The 18,476-nt window shown below is 43.3% G+C and overlaps 1 protein-coding gene across 1 annotated transcript; it reads right to left on the bottom strand.

The window, feature by feature from the left end:
• Positions 1 to 6,701: 6,701 nt before the first annotated feature.
• Positions 6,702 to 12,964, bottom strand: g3bp1 (GTPase activating protein (SH3 domain) binding protein 1). The gene is made up of 11 exons (XM_070913126.1): positions 12,859 to 12,964; positions 12,634 to 12,715; positions 11,927 to 12,100; positions 11,724 to 11,814; positions 11,143 to 11,236; positions 10,399 to 10,645; positions 10,017 to 10,121; positions 9,150 to 9,267; positions 8,501 to 8,626; positions 8,144 to 8,253; positions 6,702 to 7,976 (listed from the first exon to the last, which is right to left on the bottom strand). The coding sequence occupies exons 1-11, from the start codon at positions 12,951 to 12,953 to the stop codon at positions 7,728 to 7,730; spliced, it is 1,491 nt and encodes a 496-aa protein (XP_070769227.1). The 5' UTR covers positions 12,954 to 12,964; the 3' UTR covers positions 6,702 to 7,727.
• Positions 12,965 to 18,476: the final 5,512 nt, after the last annotated feature.

The raw sequence follows: 18,476 nt of genomic DNA, 5'->3' as shown, positions 1-18,476 counted from the left end.
AATACATGTAAAAGAAAGGAAATGTATACCCTTAATTTTACCAAGAGGTCTTTTTTTTTGGGGGGGGGGGGGGTGTTGCTAGTTGGGGATGGAGGCAGTCTCTTACACGTTCACTGAAAATACCAAAATAAATGGTTGCTAAACAAGAAATGAATATAGATTTTCTTGACTTTGCAAATGTAAAACAGCGCCAACTAGAGTCCCTTCAGGGCTGCAGGGTGAGTGCAGCCAGTCCTCCTCTCTGGTCGCAGCCGAAACTCGACTGGGAAACGTCAGCGCGCTCGGTCAGATCAGGATGATTCTTTAGTTTTTTCTTCTTCTGTGCCATAGACACTGCATCTGGACGTACGTCAGAAGCACCTCTGTCCATCAGCATCTTTGCCAACAGCAGTCGTCCGTTTTCTAGAGCGAACATACATATCTTCTCGTGCCATATGGGGGTTGAATATGCAACTAAAAAACGAGGACCTACAAGCATATCATGTATTCATTCAACTACCGTTTTACATGATTCGTACCCTTCCTCAGGCGTGGGTGTTGTGTGTATCATAGTCATTTTAGAGCTTTGTCATAGGCCTCACATCATTGTATTAATCATTGTTATACTGTATGGGTTTGGGGAGGGTGGGGTTCATAACATGAGATAGATACTGGGTTTATATTGCATTACGGTGCGATGTGATGCATACGGATTGAACAATGAAGGATGTGTTTTTGGAAGTTTATAAATCCTTAGGTTCTGAACTGGATTTTAAAGTAGCATGGTTTGATTTGTCGATGATTAATGATTCTATTGGTTTTTGGGGGGTTTTCTTTGATTCTCTTGTATTTTATTGTATGTATTGTACAATCTGATGCCCCGAGGGGAGAAGGAAAAATACAGTGACTCCTGAACTGCTGTGAACTAAAGGAAACATTATTATTATTATGATTATTATATTTATTTATTTATTTTCTTTGCACAAGTTGGAATGGCCTTAATTTTGCTTTACTTGCTTCTATTGTGTATTGGCACAAAGTGCACCCGTTTGATTTGCAAAAATTACAATGCTCATTACGATGCTTATAATCTGAGAGTGCACATCAAAGCAGGATGAAAAAAAAAAAGTTCAGCAAATCCTTTTTATTTTTCATTAATCTGAGAAACAATATTTTGCATGAATATAAATACAATGGCAGATATTTTGGCTTGTACAAAAAAATGTGAAGCAATTTGAAGAGAAAAAAAGAATGTACCGTTTCTGCTGTATCTGTATATATCTAAATATTTATTGAAATATGTCATACTACTAATTCTATTAACGATTAAAGGTTTTCTGAACAAAAATCTCTTTACCTGTTTTTGAACATTGTCAAGGTTGTTGGAGTTGGATCTTCTGCTTTCTGTTACTCGACTCAAGGATCTGTGTAATCATTAAAGAAAAAGTATTAAAAATTGCAAATAAATCTTTGCTGCAGGGTGTATTTATTGTCTGACATCTCTGGGAATTGTACTGGCTAATTTGATTGGACTTTAATAGCTTAATAAATCGATCAAAACTACGTAGTAACTCAGTATGATGTACCACTTAGCTTGGTGATGCACAAACAGAGTAACTAATATCGTTATTAGTAATGAATGAGTGGCTACTAGTTCAAAGGGAGCACATTTTACCTTTACATTCTTTGCAGTTTATCTTCATTAATCGATTGAAATAAAGAGCTATGTTTAATTTTCAACATTAAGCCAGTGTGTGACAGTGCTCTTGCATGGCAGCTGACCTTTTACCGGCCCCCTTTATACCCCGTGCTTATTCTATGTGCTATAGATCTGGATCCAGCAGCTCGGACTCCAGGAGTGGATCATTCACTCTCTGCTCACTCTTTCACGACACTCTTACCTGTCGCTGCGAACCTTTGCGCCTTCTTTTGTTGTTTTTGCCAGGCTTCATTAGTTTTCCTTTGTTTTGCCATCCATCATACATGCACACACACACACACACACAGATGGGCATCCTCAGTCAAGCAGCAACACACACTCAGACTGATCTTACACATACTTAAGAGGGTTAATACGGTTTCTTTTGGTTAAGCAGCCTCAGCCCTGTGTGTGAGACCCACTTTTCTTATTGAAAAACAAAAAAAACTCAGTTGTTTTTGATTCTGGGGACAAGCCGAGTGAGGACTAGAGACACACATCTGGTCACGAGAAGATTAAACATTTATTTTAAAGTTGAATCAAGAGAATCGATGCACGTCAATGTACGTGAGGAAACATTTGAGTTTACGCCTAAAGAGTTTGCTCCAGGTTAAGGGTTTGAGTTAGACGTGTAGTTGCGATACGGCTAGAGACTAGGGAATGGCATATTTAATGAGGCTCCTCACAAGTACAGTACAAAAGTGTGTGTGTGTGTGTGTGTGTGTGTGTGTGTGTGTGTGTGTGTGCTGGGGGTCTTGCTGCCAGCTGGACCAGAACATGCTGGAAGCCATGTTCGACCACGAATACTAATAATGTGCCTGTTCACAGCGAGAGGGCTGCACTCACACTGAATACTGATACATACAAGCTAGCCATTTGTTCCCTCAGGCTGTACTGTAACCAGTAGGTCACAGGTTCAAACCCTGCAACATGACGCTGAACCTCCCTATCTGTCCGCTAATAGGCTCTAAGAGTGTTAGTTGCGTGTGAAACATGATCAGCTGTTCAAATTAGAAGGTCTGGTGGAGAAAACGGGTCTATAAATTCATTATTATTACCATTATTATTGTTAGATGTGGTGACTTTTAATAATGTTGTTTCTCATCTGTTCTTGAATTTCTTTAGACCTCAGCATGATGTTTTTTGATGTTTCAGCCTGCTTCATTTTGTCAGACAGGTTCTATTTAAGTGATTTCTTGATTCAACAGGTCTGGCAGTCTAAAAAATGTGGTTAATCACAGTTAATTCATGATTTAACAAGGGGGGGCAATTACTGTTTCACATAGGGCCAGGTAGGCTTAATAAATGAAATCATCGTTTAAAAACTGCATTTTGTATTTACTCGGGTTATCTTTGTCTAATATTAACATTTGTTTGATGATCTGAAACATTTAAGTGTGACAAATATGCAAAAAAATATAAGAAATCAGGAAGGGGGCAAATGCTTTTTCACAGCACTGTACACACTGACATGAACTGTGCTTAACACACACCAACACCTACAGCAGGCTGGAGGCTCTGTCCTCGACACACTCCTCAGTTCATCCTGAGTTCAAGTGAAGTCAGTGGAGGAGAGGAAATCAAAGTCCTGAGAGGACGCATGTGAGAAGCTGAGCCCTGTCACACACACACACACACACACACACACACACACACTCTCTTCCCTCATATGCCTTCATATTACCTGTAGCTCCATTATCAGGTCAAAGTTTTTATTCGATCAATACTGGATGCTCAAGACCAAAGACCTGCGAAACTAACCGGCAGCAAAGACCTGGCAACGCGTTCAGAAATGTAGCCATTGTGTTTATTTATACTTGCTTAGCGTGAGCATGTTAGCATGCTGATGTTAGCATCAAAGTCCCACTGTGCATGGCTGTTGGTGTGCTGGTCTCCCCGACCCTCCCATCAACTTCACACCGCTCTTGGGTGTCGTATTTCATCACAATGATCATAGTTCTTGTCACACTCGTTGAATATCTTCTGCCTTTGGTCTCTGATGGTCTAAATGTCTGTTCAACCCTGACAAGTATTTAAAGCAAAAACTCACAAAAACATCAGCATCGCATTGCAAAAATTATACTATGCTAGAGATAAGCTTGTGTGTGTGTGTGTGTGTGTGTGTGTGTGTGTGTAATAATAAGCATCATCATCCTGCCTGAAGCGCTGCGCCGATCAGCTGTCTCCGGTGTTCACGGACATCTTCAACACCTCACTGGAGACATGCCACGTGCCAGCCTGCTTCAAGGCCTCCACCATCATCCCCGTCCCCAAAAAACCAGGGCCCACAGGATTAAATGACTACAGACCCGTCGCCTGGTCCTGTCCCACCTCAAATCCATCACAGACCCTCTGCTGGACCCCCTGCAGTTCACCTACAGAGCCAACAGGTCTGTAGACGACGCCGTCAACCTGGCTCTACACTTCATCCTCCAGCACCTGGACTCCGCGGGATCCTACGCCAGGATCCTGTTCGTGGACTTCAGCTCTGCCTTCAACACGATCGTCCCGGCTCTTCTTCAGTGGATCAATATCATCAGAGATTTGATTTCAGCTGAAAAGCAGCCTCTGACTATCAGACCAGCTCAGACGAACAGTTTAAACTCACTCTTCGTCTCGTACATCTCCAGGCCCCCCTCTAAACTCCACCAGGGAAGAACCTCTACGATGAAATGGTGAGACATGATGCGTTATCCATATCCTACGAAGAAGCGCAACTTAAACGTGACCTTAAGAGCTTTTAAGTCGGGGGAAAACGGGATTTTAGTGGGTCCGACACGCTGAGACGTGGCTGCTTTACTAACAGGGCTGAGCTCAAATCCTCATTCAGCTCACAGTAAGAAATGATTCAAGTTACACTGTGTATGATCCACCTGCTGAGAGCGTTGTGGGCCGTTTTACATTTATTAGACGGACAGAAGAGGAGAGTCAGGCGAAGTCCAACCACATTTAAACCTGAGACATCCAATAAAACCCAAAAATGTTCAGAAGCCTAATGTGCAGTCTTGTTCTGACAGACTTCGTGTCACACTTCAGGCCAGTTTAGGCGGATTGAGGATGCCACCAGTTACAAGGTACCTAGTCACTATTATTGATATTGATTAACTTCATTTTGATGGCAACACTGATTCAATATGTTTTGAAGGGTCATGGGAGACTTAATTATTAACAATTACAATGTACTTTTGTGTTTTTAAAGGCTGTTGGAAGGTGAATTTTGGGGAAACTGAAGTATCACAGCCAGTAAGGAAGGAAATAAAGTACTATAGTCCTGTGACAAACATATAATGTATATAGTTTTAGTTTGATGGGGTCTTCATTCATTATATAACATCTACACATTATGAAACTTTGAGCTATGAGCAAAACTTCAAGGTGTGCACAATCACATTGAAATCTTATTTCTTAAAACTTTATCTGGTAATCTAACGTAACATACATGCATACAAGCCGTGTGTTTGTGTATTTTGACGTGTAAGTTAAGTATTTACGTACTAACATGTCTTATATTTCGAACCGCTGCTTCGAAGCAAATTTCTCTTCAAAATGAAGAGAAGTCCAGTGTTAAAATGTTTCTTCTAACCTTTTGGAGGATCTTTGCAGCCTGAGGTTTCCCACTGATTACTGCACTTTGTACACGACAGAAGGACGTTACGTCCAGAGAAGAGCATGTGCCCTGCTCCTGAACGCAACCCGACTTCATGCTGCGATCTGACAGCCTCTGCAGAAACACCTCCGCAGAGACGTCAAAGGACAGCATGCTTAATGTACGGCACCTGGAGGGAGGTTTGTACAAAATGAAATGTAGGAAAAAGGAACGAGCAGGTATAAAAACAGAAGGTCTGGGATCAGGTGAAAAGGAAAAATGAAAAATGTAATAGCTGTTTCACATTAGGAGGAAACATAAAAACAAAACAGAAATCCGCTTTGCTCAACACTATATCAGTGTAACATTTTGGGCACTATTCGGATATCAACCCCTCCAGTAACAGTAGCTACTGAAATGCTCCAATAACACAAGCATCCATTCAATTATTCAGAGATTCTTGTCAAAGTCTTTTGGCAGTTTACATGTTACAGGTTTCTTGTAAAGCTGCATGTGTTCAGACAACATCACAAAACCTGGAACGATCATATTGTCGCTACTATCCAGCTGCTAGCCGGGGGAACTACAGTTGCTATGGAACTCTACGGCCAGTAGAGGTTGCTATAGCATGGCAGCACCCCCCCACCCACTTGTTAGCTGTTCATTAACTAGCTAACTAGCATTAGCATGATTTGTCCGTTACTATTCAGAGTTACTGCCATTTTGTTTTTACTGGTCCTGTTACTGTATTTTAAATTTCATTTGTTCTGGATTATTGAATTGAATTTGACCGTGTTGCCAAAAACGTACCTTTTTCACGGCAGACATTTTGACGCGGTAAGAAAACGGTGTTGCGAATAACATTAATGAGGACTCTGTTCTATTCAAGTGTCCCAGTAAGCCATGATAGTGAGGCAGCTAAATGGAATTCAGCCATCATTCCTTTCATTATTAACACCTGAGACATGTCAATGTCCCCCCCATGATAAAGGCCTATAGTTCATGACTGTGTTGACTGTTGGATGGTAATCTTATGTTTACGTCTTGTATTATGAAAAAGGGTTTTTCTGATTTTGTGTTTTATCCTTCCACCTCACAGCTTCAGTTATAAAAAAATTTACCACAGAATCTGATCTGAACTAGTGTAAATCACAACATTGTATAGGAAAGAGTGTCACATGATCCCGGTCTGACGACTTAAAGGTGCCGGGCTGATGTTTATTTCCCTCTGAACTTCTTGAATCGTCACTAGGGCTCCGTATGACGTGAAACTTCTCAATACTAATGCAGATATGATACCTGACCTTTGGTAACAAAAAAACCCCAATACATTAAAAATCAGCAAATAAAGATGAAGTAAACTAGTTTTTGGAAACAAAGTTTCCAGGTTTGATAGATCAGATCTGCAGTCAAAACGAGATCAAACAGACAAAAAGGTTAAAACAGTAAATCACTTTTAATTTAGTTCTCTCATCGGCAGGTGAGTTCATTTTAAACATGATGACAAATGAAGTGCATCGGTAGTAGAAGCCTAACAGGATTTGATACATGATTTGATGCATGCTCCATTCAGACGCGTCCGTGAATCCACATATCACAAGCCAACATTATTACTCAAATAAAACCACAACAGTTCAGCTCTTGACCTGATAGAATAAAAAGATAAGACAGATCCATCGCTAGATACAACGGTGGCAGCAATACACAGGATTGCCCAAGCAGTAAAGTACACGTTCCTTTAAGAAACAGGGAGAGAGAACGCGAAAAAACCTAACCTCTGGGTTTTTTAATCCCCAATTCAAGTAGTATTTACCCTTTTTTTTTCATCTGTTTGCGTGTTTCGATTTGTTTCTTAATAAATTCAAGTTCAGCATGAAAAACAAAACAAAAAAAAATGACAAAAAAAAAAAGTCCAGATAATACATGTGTTGGTGGAAGAGGAGACGACGAAGAGGAGGATAGGAGGAAGAGGGGGGGAAAAAAAAAAGGAGTGACATTCTGGATTCCTCAGAGGGGAACAAAAAGCAGCAGGTGAGAAAGAAGAAGAAACAGGTGGGGGCGGAGGAGGGAGCTTGGGGAGGAAGAGGAGGCAGCCATCTTCATGAGAGACAGATGTCGAGAGTGGCTGTTTTCAGCAGGAGCTGGCGTGACTTGACGGTGAAAGCTCTCAACCAAACCTGCATCAATTACTAACGGAAACCCCTTCCAAAGAGTACCCACACGTAGGAGAAAGAGTGAGGAGGAAACCAGTCAGGAATCAGGGCGTGCACCCGTCGCAGCACAAACTCTGAATTTAAAAAGGAATAATTCCTTCTTATTCCTGCTCCTAGGTGATCTGGAAAGAAGGGGTTTCTGTTAAATTTGGGGTTTGTCCAATTGGTTCCTGCTGCAGTAAATCAATAATCACTCAGAAGTAAGTTGAATCCAAACAGTAATCTAACTCAGGTTTGAACACCAGGTGGCTCACTGGCGCTGGGCAGAGTAGCGCCCCTCGCTGGGCCCGGCGCCCCGCCCGGAGCCAAAGCTGGGTTTCTGTGCCATGCCTCCGCGGGTGGGGGGACCTCTGGGTCCTCCTCCGCCTCCTATTCGCTCTCTGGGACCGCCGGGACCTCCTGGACCCCGGGGCCTCATGTCCCGCCTGTCGCCCTCCCTGGCCGACCGGGTCTTCTTCTCCTCCACGTTCAGACGGACGTCACCTCTGAACTTAATGGGCTGAGGAGAGAAATAAACATTACAACTACAGCAAGTCACTCAGAATACTTCAGACATGCAAACTGGTCTCTGAGCAAATAAATGCTGCAGCATCCAAGAAAGATCAAGAAAGATAGACATGAACACATCTGCAACAAAAACTGTAAATGGCCTCAAAGTCAACTCACCCTGTTGCTGAGGATCTTCTGCACAGGTTCAGAGTCGTCAAACACCACAAAACCAAAGTTTGGTAGCTTCCCTCCGCTGTTGATCCTCAGTTCCAGGACTGTACCATACTCTGTGGACGAGGGGGGGGAACACTTCATTTATTACCAGTAATCATCATTCTGTTTCTCCATATTGTAATTTCAATATTGTTACTTCTGTTTTCTGCAGATTGTAATAACCTTTGGGGCAAATTTGTTATTTGTGAGTCTACATAAACAAAATTGACTTGACTGTCGCTCTGATTTTGTAAAGTCAAGGTGTCGCCTTGTACCATGTGTCCGTATGCTGCTGTGTGAGAACCATCAAATCCCACTCACGTTCAAAGAACTCCTTGAGTTCAGTCTTGTCCACGTCGTGAGGGACGTTGCCCACAAACAGCTGGTGGGCGTCGGGGTACCTGGCCACCCTGCGACCCTCGGACTCCCCCTGCTCACCCTCCCGAACTGAAATAACAACACGGGGACATATGAGACAGGAGATTATACAGAACGACATGTTATGCTCCTTCTCTGGTCTGGATTTCAGGTTTGCCAGTGCATGTTCATGTGTCAGGAAATGTACTTCTTTCATAATCCACTGTGTTTGTGATCATTCTTAAAATGCAGGTTTGTATCGAGTGTAAATGTTATAAACACAATGATACTTCAAAGTAAAGCTGCTCCAAACAAGAACAGAGGCAGAACTGCCACCAGTGCGCTCAGGGCGGACATTTTGTGTTTCCTGATGCTGGTCAACAACGTCATAATTGCTTTCGGGCCACACACACACACACACACAAGTTTTAATGTTCACATGTTGAGCTGCGTCTCTGAACGCACCTGCAGCCACAGTGAGGATTGTGTGCATATTCAACAGCACACGTCACATTTGATCATGTTCGGTTCACACTAGCAGCCAAATGCTTGGTTACCTGTGAGAATGCCTGCCAGTTACATCTGTGTATACTGTGTGTGTGTGTGTGTGTACCTGGTCTGGGTCCTCTGTGCACCGGCGGAGGACCTCCAGGCCTCTGTTCCCTCTGCCTCTGGTCTCTCTGCGGTCTCTGTGTTGCTGTCTGGGACTCTGGCTTCACCTCCGCTCGGGGCTGAAAGAGTCAACGCACACTTTTGTAAGAAGAGAAAGAAAGAGCAGCTTTTCTGCTGATTTATAACTTAACTTCAGGCAAATAAACAACAACAACAACAACTTTGATCATCATCATCATAAAGGTCCAGCCAGCAGGGGACGTTTGAGTCCTGTCTGCTGCCTTCGCCTCTAATCAAGGAAACAAATCAAGCCTCTGCAGCAAACTCCGCTTTCTGGGAGAAGCAACACAACGTGTCGTTTGATGATACATTACTCTGGTTTCTGAAAAGACTGGTCTGTTTCTAAAATAGTGACATCCACAACACAACAGGACAAAACTAAAAACTGTGGCTGCTTGGAAATATGTGCTTCAAATATTATTGTTCTTGCATTTTGTCAAAGTTTCAAATAAAGAAATGATGTTGAAGTCAAACACTAGATTTACCTTTCAGGTTCAGCTGGGAGATAATTAATTCAATCACATCATGGTTCATGAAATAAAATCCTCTTCTCCAAATCATTCATTCCACTCAAATTGTAATTAAAATGTACAGTTTTGTCTCATGAACATCCTTTTAAATTATGTGATTTGCATAACTTTGCCATATTCTCATTTTATATTGCAAGTGATTGTCCTTCCTCTGAGCTGACTGATATCTTATGTTAACATCTTGACTATTTCACAGCAGACAGCTCTTATGTACGAACTGTAATTCCAATAAACAGTCAGGTTCAGTACTTGAAACAACCGGCTGTTAGCAAACCTACCGGTGCTGTGGGAGCGGCTTTGACGACGTGTGGGGGGATTCCTGAGACTGGGACAGCCCCACTGGGAGGGAGGTTCTTACTGGTGACTGACGCCCAGGAGAACGGCTGTGGGAAGACAACACAGGAGATGTTTAGAAAAACATAATATCCATCCCATCACCATCTTTAAATCCAGCACTACAAGTGCAAGCAAGAATGCTAAAAAACAAAAAACACCTTCTACTTCCATCTGTTAAAAAAATAAAAAAGATGTGAGCAGGTCTCTGAATAGATGAACACATGACTGTGGAGGTGAGACCTGAACTCCTATTTTCACCTGTTAGTCTGTCTTTGTAAAACTGTATCTGAGGCATCATTTGGGTTCTCACTCGTTCAGACTTACCCTGTTTTCTTCTGGAGCAGCAGGGGCGGGTTCGGCGGGCACAGCTGCAGGTTCTGCGGTGGGTGGGGCAGCGGCGGGGCTCTTCTCCGTCTGGTCGTCGGCCGCGTGTCCGTCCGTTTGCGTCTCCAGCATCGTCTCCGCCTTCAGCTCCACAACTGCGGCCTCGGCCTCCTTCTCCACCTCCGGCTCTGGTTCTGGACTTGCTGCCGCCGCCTCCTCCTCTTCGCCAGGAACCGCCGGCTCTGAACTACACGGGACAAGTACGAGACCGTTACAGGTCTGTTGCTTGTGCTGTTGAACAAAGTATGAGTTTCATGGTTTCCTTTGTCTACAGGGTGGTTGAAGCAGTTAGTCCAGATGAAACTGCCTCCTTAAATGTGAAGAACTGATGAACTTCTTAGTACTGCTGCAACATTAAGATATAAAAATGAATAAACCCACAGCAGTCTTTAAACCATTTAACACAACAACCTTAATGTCACTACTAGTGTCAGATGTTCACTCTTTAGACAGTCTGTCATTAGATGTGTTTTGTTTTGCATAATGTGCAAAGGAAGGAAAAACAACAAAAAAAGGAAACAGCTTCATCTTTATAAAAAGGAGAACTCGAACCACAAAATGGTTCCAAACAGCAGCTGAAAGAATTTACACACAGAGTGAATATGTTTCGATAGTTGGACAATGTCAATAACAGATAAAGCCCTATAAAAGGCGGTGAAAGCTTTGGGAACCCATGATCCATACCAGACTGCCGGGTCGTAGAAGGGAGCAGACTCCTCCTGAGCGACGTCAGGGGAGGGGACCCTCTCCTCGATCTCCTCCACCTCATCCTCAGACTCTGAAAACACACAGACAAGAACGTGTTCAGGACAACAAGCGTCACATCCACCTCCTGCTGCTCTAAATGGAATAAAAACACACATTTTCAAGTCGACTTAAGTCCCACTAAAACCTAAAATTATACTAAATGTTACTGGAACAGAACAAGAACTAAAACAGTCAAAGGAATATTTGTCACGATGAAGCCAGTGGTTGAATATTGGAAGTACCTGCAATCTAACATTCAAGACATCAAACATTTCATTCGTTCAGCAGCTTCAACTAGCATGAATAAAACAACAGCAATTCAAAGAAACACGATCCTGAATTATGAAAGACTGAATGAAAAACTCGTCTCGGTAACTTAATTTATCTTTAGCCAAAATAACACGAAGGTCAGAAAGATCATATCTATACAGAAGATGAAAAGGCAGCTGGGAGAGAAACAGAAAAGTGAAACCTGGTGACGCGTGAACTATTATTAAAGAAGATGGACGTCCTCTCACCTTCTGGAGGCTCAGAATCAGAGTCTCCAAACACCTCGTCTTGGTAACGAAACACGTCGTTGTGGACGTAGAATTTGTTTGCGACAGTCCCCTGCAGGAAAAAGAAACTAAATCAACTTTTGCTGCCAGAAAACACAAAACGTATTTGACAAGCGAGCGTGAGAGATCCGATTGTGAAAGTTTGACTGAAGTGACCGACGAACCTCAGGTGCCAGCACAAAGGTCTGCATGAATTTCCTCATGGGCTGCATGTTGTTGGACAGCTCACCCATCACCTGCACCACCACGCCCTCGTTCAGGGTGGCGTGAGCGTCCACGTGCCTGATCTTGGTGTGACAGTCGCGGAAACTCAGAGCCATCACCCTCTTATGGATCTCCTGCAAGACAGGAGTGGAGGTTGAACTAAAAGATACTAACTGAGGCCTTTGGAGGGACGCAGACTGACGGGGATCAGTATTCATAATGTTATTACAGATTCTTATCACATGTTGTTCGTTATATGTCCCGAACAATGACACGACACCTTTTCTGCATACATGTCCCTTTAAACATACAGTATGTTTGTATGTAGGTGTCGCCTGCTGCTTCAGTCCACATTCTAACTCTTCATAACATTTCTCATTTAAGAGGAGAGGACTTCTATTCAGGCGATGCACCCGAGCAAGACAGTTACATCTAAAAAAAATAAAAGACGGGGGCTCTCAACTGACCAAGAAATTCATTATGAGCTTCTTAAAACGTCCTCGTCGCAGAGAGAACAAGAGAGACAACCTCGGTCTGTTTTGGACAAAGCTCTGCTCAGCTCTGTAGTTTTTTTCCCACTCTGTTGGTACGTGGGAGTTAAGTGCAGTGTCGCTCTGTGGAAATAACATTTTTAAGAGCTGTTATGTGCTGGATGAAGCCTACTTACAGATTGTCCATAAACAGCCTCTACTGGTTTGCCGTTATTGTCCAGGCCGCCATGAACGTAGGAGGAGTTCTTCCCATAAAACCTGAGCAGAAAGACAAAAAGGTTAATTTGTTCCAGAGACAGTAATTTAAAATAAAGGGGGGGTTCATATATGCATGTTATTAAGTAGAATTCTGCAAAGTCTGACCAATAATCACATGACAGAAGAGCAGATGATGGTCGTACCTGTGCAGGTAGTCGGGAGCCTGGTTCAGGAGTGTGTAATACTGTCGGACAAACTCTCGCCCGACCAGCTGGGCACTTGGCTTCTCCATCACCATTTCTTTGGTCAACTGGAAATCTCTGTGAGGAGGAGGAGGAGGAGGGGGTTAGAAAAGATGTCCTCGTTGACACACTAAAGTGTTACAGGAGCAGTGAACAGTGAACTTGGCCGTCCTAATAACTGGGAGAGAAACTTTATGTCCAAATCCAAATATCCGATACTGATTAATAAACCCTGTTACATCTCTGGTCTCGTTGCAACTTTTGAAACTAAATTATACATTATAGAGAAAAAAGAGGGACTGTGAAACTACTGGTCAAATAGTAATTTGGTAGTAATTAGATTAATTGAAAAAATAGACAATTGAGAGAAAAATAGTCATCTGCTTCACCAAGTCAATCCTAAAAAACTAATTCTTTACAAAAATGGACCTGAACAACGTTAACAAGTTCATACAATGAGAGTAACTTTAGACTTTAGAGTCCCATCATGCAAAACTACCAGTGGATTAATGGATGCTGTGACAGCTGCCGTGGTAACCAATGATCTGGACGGCAGTCTGTATTTGCTCCTGATATCACACACGCCTCAGTTTGCATTTTATAGAAGCCCTAACACTTGTGAGAACGATGAATCATCCAGCAGACGTTCTGATCGGAGAGCAGTCAGATCCAATCCCACGAACAGTCTGAAGTGTAAATCAGTTTAGGTAAACATGACCTCCTGATATCTCATCAGCATACAATATCTGACTCCCGTCACGTTGAGGGCTCATTTTTAATTCGTTTCTCTGGACTGTGTTGAGATGCCAGCGGCATGAAGAGTGTTTGATCTGCAAAAGTGACCGATTGTGACGAGCGTTTACTGCCCCATCTGGGTGCACCGACATGAAAACAGGCCGCCCAGGGCACGGAAAACAAACCCAGACATTCGCCGTTTGTTTTCATACCGAGTGGATACAAATCTGAAATTGCACAGTCATTGCACTCAAATGCCACTTCACCAGCACTGATTCCTCCTACTATACTGTTTTCTTCTTCTTCACAAATGAGCCTCATGCCCATTCAGAAAGAACACAATCTCTTTTCATTAAGGAGGACCAATACTGAAGTTCTGCACAGGTCAGGTACTACTCCAGGCAGATATCCATTTCAATAGAGTTGATCAATTTCAGTATTATGGTATGAACAATCCTCTGTAACAAAGTACACTGCGTTTCAGATTAAGGTTGCATGTAATATAGTTTCAGCTACAGTGTAGTATGTGTTAAACTTACAACAAATATGACGCCACAGTAAACATGACAGTTGTTCCCTTCACTAATTATTATTAGTATTCATGTAGGGGTGAAGCATGCTTCAGCTGCCTAACGATCTTCTCCATTTCCTGTACATTTCTATTTGCTAAATGCAAGCAGTCCCCGACATGAATATTTGCACACGACGCCTGCATGCTTATCAGGTTTGATAGATCGCCCATTTAAAGCGAGTCTCAACCAGTTGATTTTCATACTATACTGAGACGACTTGAAAGCGATGTCTGCCTGGAAGGTAAGAACAATAAATTAAGGATAAAGTGTGTGATGTCCTACGTCAGTCAACAATCCAGTGAAAGACCAAAACCAACACACTGTCCCTCTTTGTGAATTTGGTCCTATTGAGGATGCAAATCTTTAAAAACTGAACCTTTTTTTTTTTTTTTAAAGGCTCAGTCTTTCAGTATTTCTTGCAACAGTTGGGAACTGTAGTTTATAGAAAACGTTAGTCAAACAAGAGTAAATTGTGCACTTTATGGGGACTCTTCACAGCCGCAGATTTAGTGCTTTATGAGCATTTCCGGTAGGATGGACACAAAATGGACTACAGTGGCTGTGTCCTGTGTGGCAACAATTGACAAATTAAAAAAAAAAAACAGAATATCAGCAGCCTTTCCCTTTTAAACACTGTAGCACAGAGAAAATGGTCAAACAGTCAGTGTGCCTGGTGGTGAGGAAGCTAAAAGAAGCAAATAATCTGACAACCAGGGGGACAAGTGCTTTCTTCAGTGGACTGTCTGCCACAGCTGTCCACACCACCTACAGCCATCTGTTCTGGCACACACAGAAAACATGAACTGATCCATCGACTGAGCCGGTCAGTCTGCTGCGAGGCGCCCCGGCGAGCTCAAGGTGTGCTGGGGCAGATTTAATGCTACCGGCTAACACCAGGGGGGCTTTGGCTTGAACGGATCCAAGTTTATTTGAAGAATAAGTGCATATAAGGGCACGCCACGCTGCAGCAGCCATATCAGAAAGCAGCTTGTGGAAAAGTGCAAGCATGGCATGCAGACAAAGGCCACGCCGTGCCCGCAGTGACGGTGCCATTCACGGGACCGACCGACCGGCCTACACACATCACGCTCATCACCAGGCACGGCGGCTCCGCACGGCGGCGGGGCTTTGGGCCAGTCTACCGGCGGGGTCCAGATATAACCGGGGCTGGCCCACTAAGGCGCTAAACGAGCACACGGCCCCCCAAAACCAGGGCAGACGCGGGCTGTAGCTCGGTTTTACAGGAACAGCCCCAACACGTGTCCCGGCCGGTCCCCAGGCACGCGTCTCATTCCTGCCGAGCTCCGTTAGCCGGCTAGACAGTTCAAAACGAGGAGCAATCCCTGAAGCTTACGTGGAAAATTGTGGAGGAAAACTGGCGAGCAAGGCGGTTAAGAAAGACAGGAAGGGAGGGAGTCACGACTGAATGGGAGCTAGAAGTGGGCTACACAGGGGCGGTGGGTATCTCCTGCAAACCTAGAGTGAGCCTATGCAGTCATGGCGGTGGCTATATCCCGACATTTCAACAAAGCAACAACTACTATATCACCTGCCGGTAATTTATACATACATCAACATCATAAGTGTTGCTTAATTTCAAGCACTTATGCACGATCATCGTGCTAATGCCAAAGGCTGCTAACAGCCACCATCTCTAGACCAGGATGTAGACGGAGCCTCGAGAGGCGACCCAGTTAATCTACCGAAGACGATACAGGAAACAAATTACGCCCTTTGGACGGAAATGTATGTCTGTTTATGTTAGAGGAAAAACTTACCAGCGGGTCAATTATCAAAAAAAATCGTTGATTTAGAAACAAGTGATTTCGTTGAATCACCTCAGCGGCAGCCAGAAACACTAGCGGCTTCACAACGTGCTGGAGTGCTCGGTTACCGGTTTCAGCTCCGCAACCGAACTTGACATCCCGCCCCTTACGAGTCATTTAGCCAATCAAATTGAAACGTTGTGACCCATCCGCCAATCATCTTGCGCTACTGCAAGGGCCCCTAAATTGCAGCCAACCCTGAAGGGCTGTGTCGCTACCTGGATTTCTCAATATGGCCAATCACGTTACAGTAGTGGTCGAAGGTGCGATGGTTTCACCGGCTGGCGTCTACCGGTTTGTTTTTAGCGCGCAGTGCGCGGTGCACCGGAGCCTCTTCCCCGCTTGGAGGCGACAAAACTTTATTCGGTGTTTAGACTGTTTTAATAAGCGCGGACAGCAACTCGTCAAATTATTATTATATAATGATAAATATTCAGTTTAATGTGTTAAACAGAGTCTGAGAGTCAGAGGGGAGAAGAGAAAAAACAGGTCTCCCACCTGTCAGCCTTAAAGGAACTAAACTGGAGGTGTCCCCCATGGCCTGGTGGTCTGGGACAGATTTTTGGTTAAATGCAAATTTATTTAGGAATATGCGCCATGTAGAGTTTGACACAGAGCCTTAAAGTCTTTCGTCATTCCAGCTGATATTGTGATTTAATGTGGCACATTCCCAAACAAATTAATGAAATGACCTTAACCCAGATCAGAACATATAGAAGATATTGTAATGCTTTTTTAAATTCAGTATGTTGTATCAGTGAGAAAAAGAAATTTAAAAAAAAGTCAGTGAATGTGGACAATATGTTCAGGTTTCTTTGTTTACATGAAGAAAGAATTAATACCACATCCAGTTCTGTCCAACTATCTGAAGTCACATGTTGTCTCCCTCTGCAGCAGTGACAACAGGTCTGCAGCAGGAGGTCGTGTGGACGACTGCTGTTTGTTTGAATCAGATAAAAAACAAATGTACCTGCAAGAAACATGTGAAACTTAGTGGGTTTATGTTTGATTATGACGTCACCTCGTGTTTACTGCTTTTTTAAAAATGAACCTTATTGCAGCTGTTACGCAGAACAGGTGTAAGAACCAAGATCTACACTCATTTGTAAACTGTTTGCAGTCACGTCTCCCAGCTAAAAGGAGCTTAAAGACTAACCCACTGTAACTTCCAGAAGCAAGACTTCTTTTAGGGAACCACTGGATTAAATAACAGCACCGTACCCGCCCTTTCTTCGCTCTCGCAGCCACAGTAAGAAGAAGAGAGTGAGGGGGGAAGCTGAGAGAGGAGGGACTCGGGCTTTGTGGACGAGGCTCTGCTGTTGTTTCACATTCTTGACACTGGAGTCTGGATGAACGGGTGGGGATGGTAACAGGGTGCTCCGTCTCTCCCTCTCCCGTCTCCCAGGGGACCATGAGCAGCTCCGTGGACAGAAAGAAACGCTCAGAAACACAGTAACTTAAACCCACAGGCAGGAAACACTTTGAACAGCAAAGGCACCGACTTATCGGCCACGAATGGAAGTTCTATTGTAGATTCTATTATTTACAGTTTGTTTGTTCTTCACAAAATGTTCTTGTGGTTTGCTTCACCTTGTTTTACAGCCCCTTTCACACAAATTCCAAATATACCGTAAATATATTTTGTTTTATGTTGGCTCATGTTTATATCCAAAGCTATGTGCAACACGTACGATTCTCTAAACCTTTTTCATGTGGAAGGTTTATTGGGGGGAAAATGCATGAGAACACCAGCTTTTACCTCGACCAGACTTGTGTTTCTGGCTTGACATTTGTTTTAAAGGCCCTGCAGTACACCCGCACAGATGTTTTCACTTACTGCCGGATTAGACACCTTCTTATGTTAGAAACGCGACAAACATCAGTCTGCAGGCAGCATGGAGGGAAAAATACAACCTTCTTATACGCAGTTATCGACAGGATTGACTCACATCTGTGTAACTGTCCTGTTGATTATTGTGTTAAGTTTATGGAGTCTGGTGAGCTCCATGAATCCCCAGCATGGCTCCGCCCACCTTCATCATGAGCAGATGTGATTAGAAATATTGGAAAGGTTTAAAGAAGAACTTAATACCTGTCAAATTAAAAGCCTGTCATGCTTCTGACGTCACTCAGCGATGATGTCACGATGCACTGACGTCACTGCAGAAAGGTGAGAGGTTAGACCACTAGAGGTCAGCAGAAACACAGTTTTCAGCTGCTGTTAAGTTGCTTTCCAAGTGGCTTCATATTATTTTAAGTGTGCTTTGTTTGTTTGTGACTGATTTTAGTTTATTTTTGTCTCTAAACAGTCATGCTGCTCAGTCGACTTTAATTCCATGTAATGGAGTTTTAACAGTGTTAATTCCTCTGCTAGAGTTCGCAGGCGTGCAGCATCTGCATTTGAAGCATTCGGCTGACTCCCTAATCTTGAGCAATCAGTGTTACA

The sequence above is a fragment of the Enoplosus armatus genome, chromosome 10, assembly GCF_043641665.1.
Source record: "Enoplosus armatus isolate fEnoArm2 chromosome 10, fEnoArm2.hap1, whole genome shotgun sequence".
In the NCBI taxonomy this organism is placed as follows: Eukaryota; Metazoa; Chordata; class Actinopteri; order Centrarchiformes; family Enoplosidae; genus Enoplosus; species Enoplosus armatus.
Note: the sequence above shows the minus strand (reverse complement) of the source record. Positions and strands in the feature narration are given on the sequence as shown.

Excerpts from the sequence above, each read along its gene's own strand:
- g3bp1 (XM_070913126.1), bottom strand. The coding sequence starts at position 12,953 with ATGGTGATGGAGAAGCCAAGTGCCCAGCTGGTCGGGCGAGAGTTTGTC. Across the intron at positions 11,815-11,926 it reads CCTTTGTGCTGGCACCTGAG|GGGACTGTCGCAAACAAATT; the intron begins GTTCGTCGGTCA and ends TTTTTCCTGCAG. Across the intron at positions 10,122-10,398 it reads CTGCTCCAGAAGAAAACAGG|CCGTTCTCCTGGGCGTCAGT; the intron begins GTAAGTCTGAAC and ends GTCTTCCCACAG.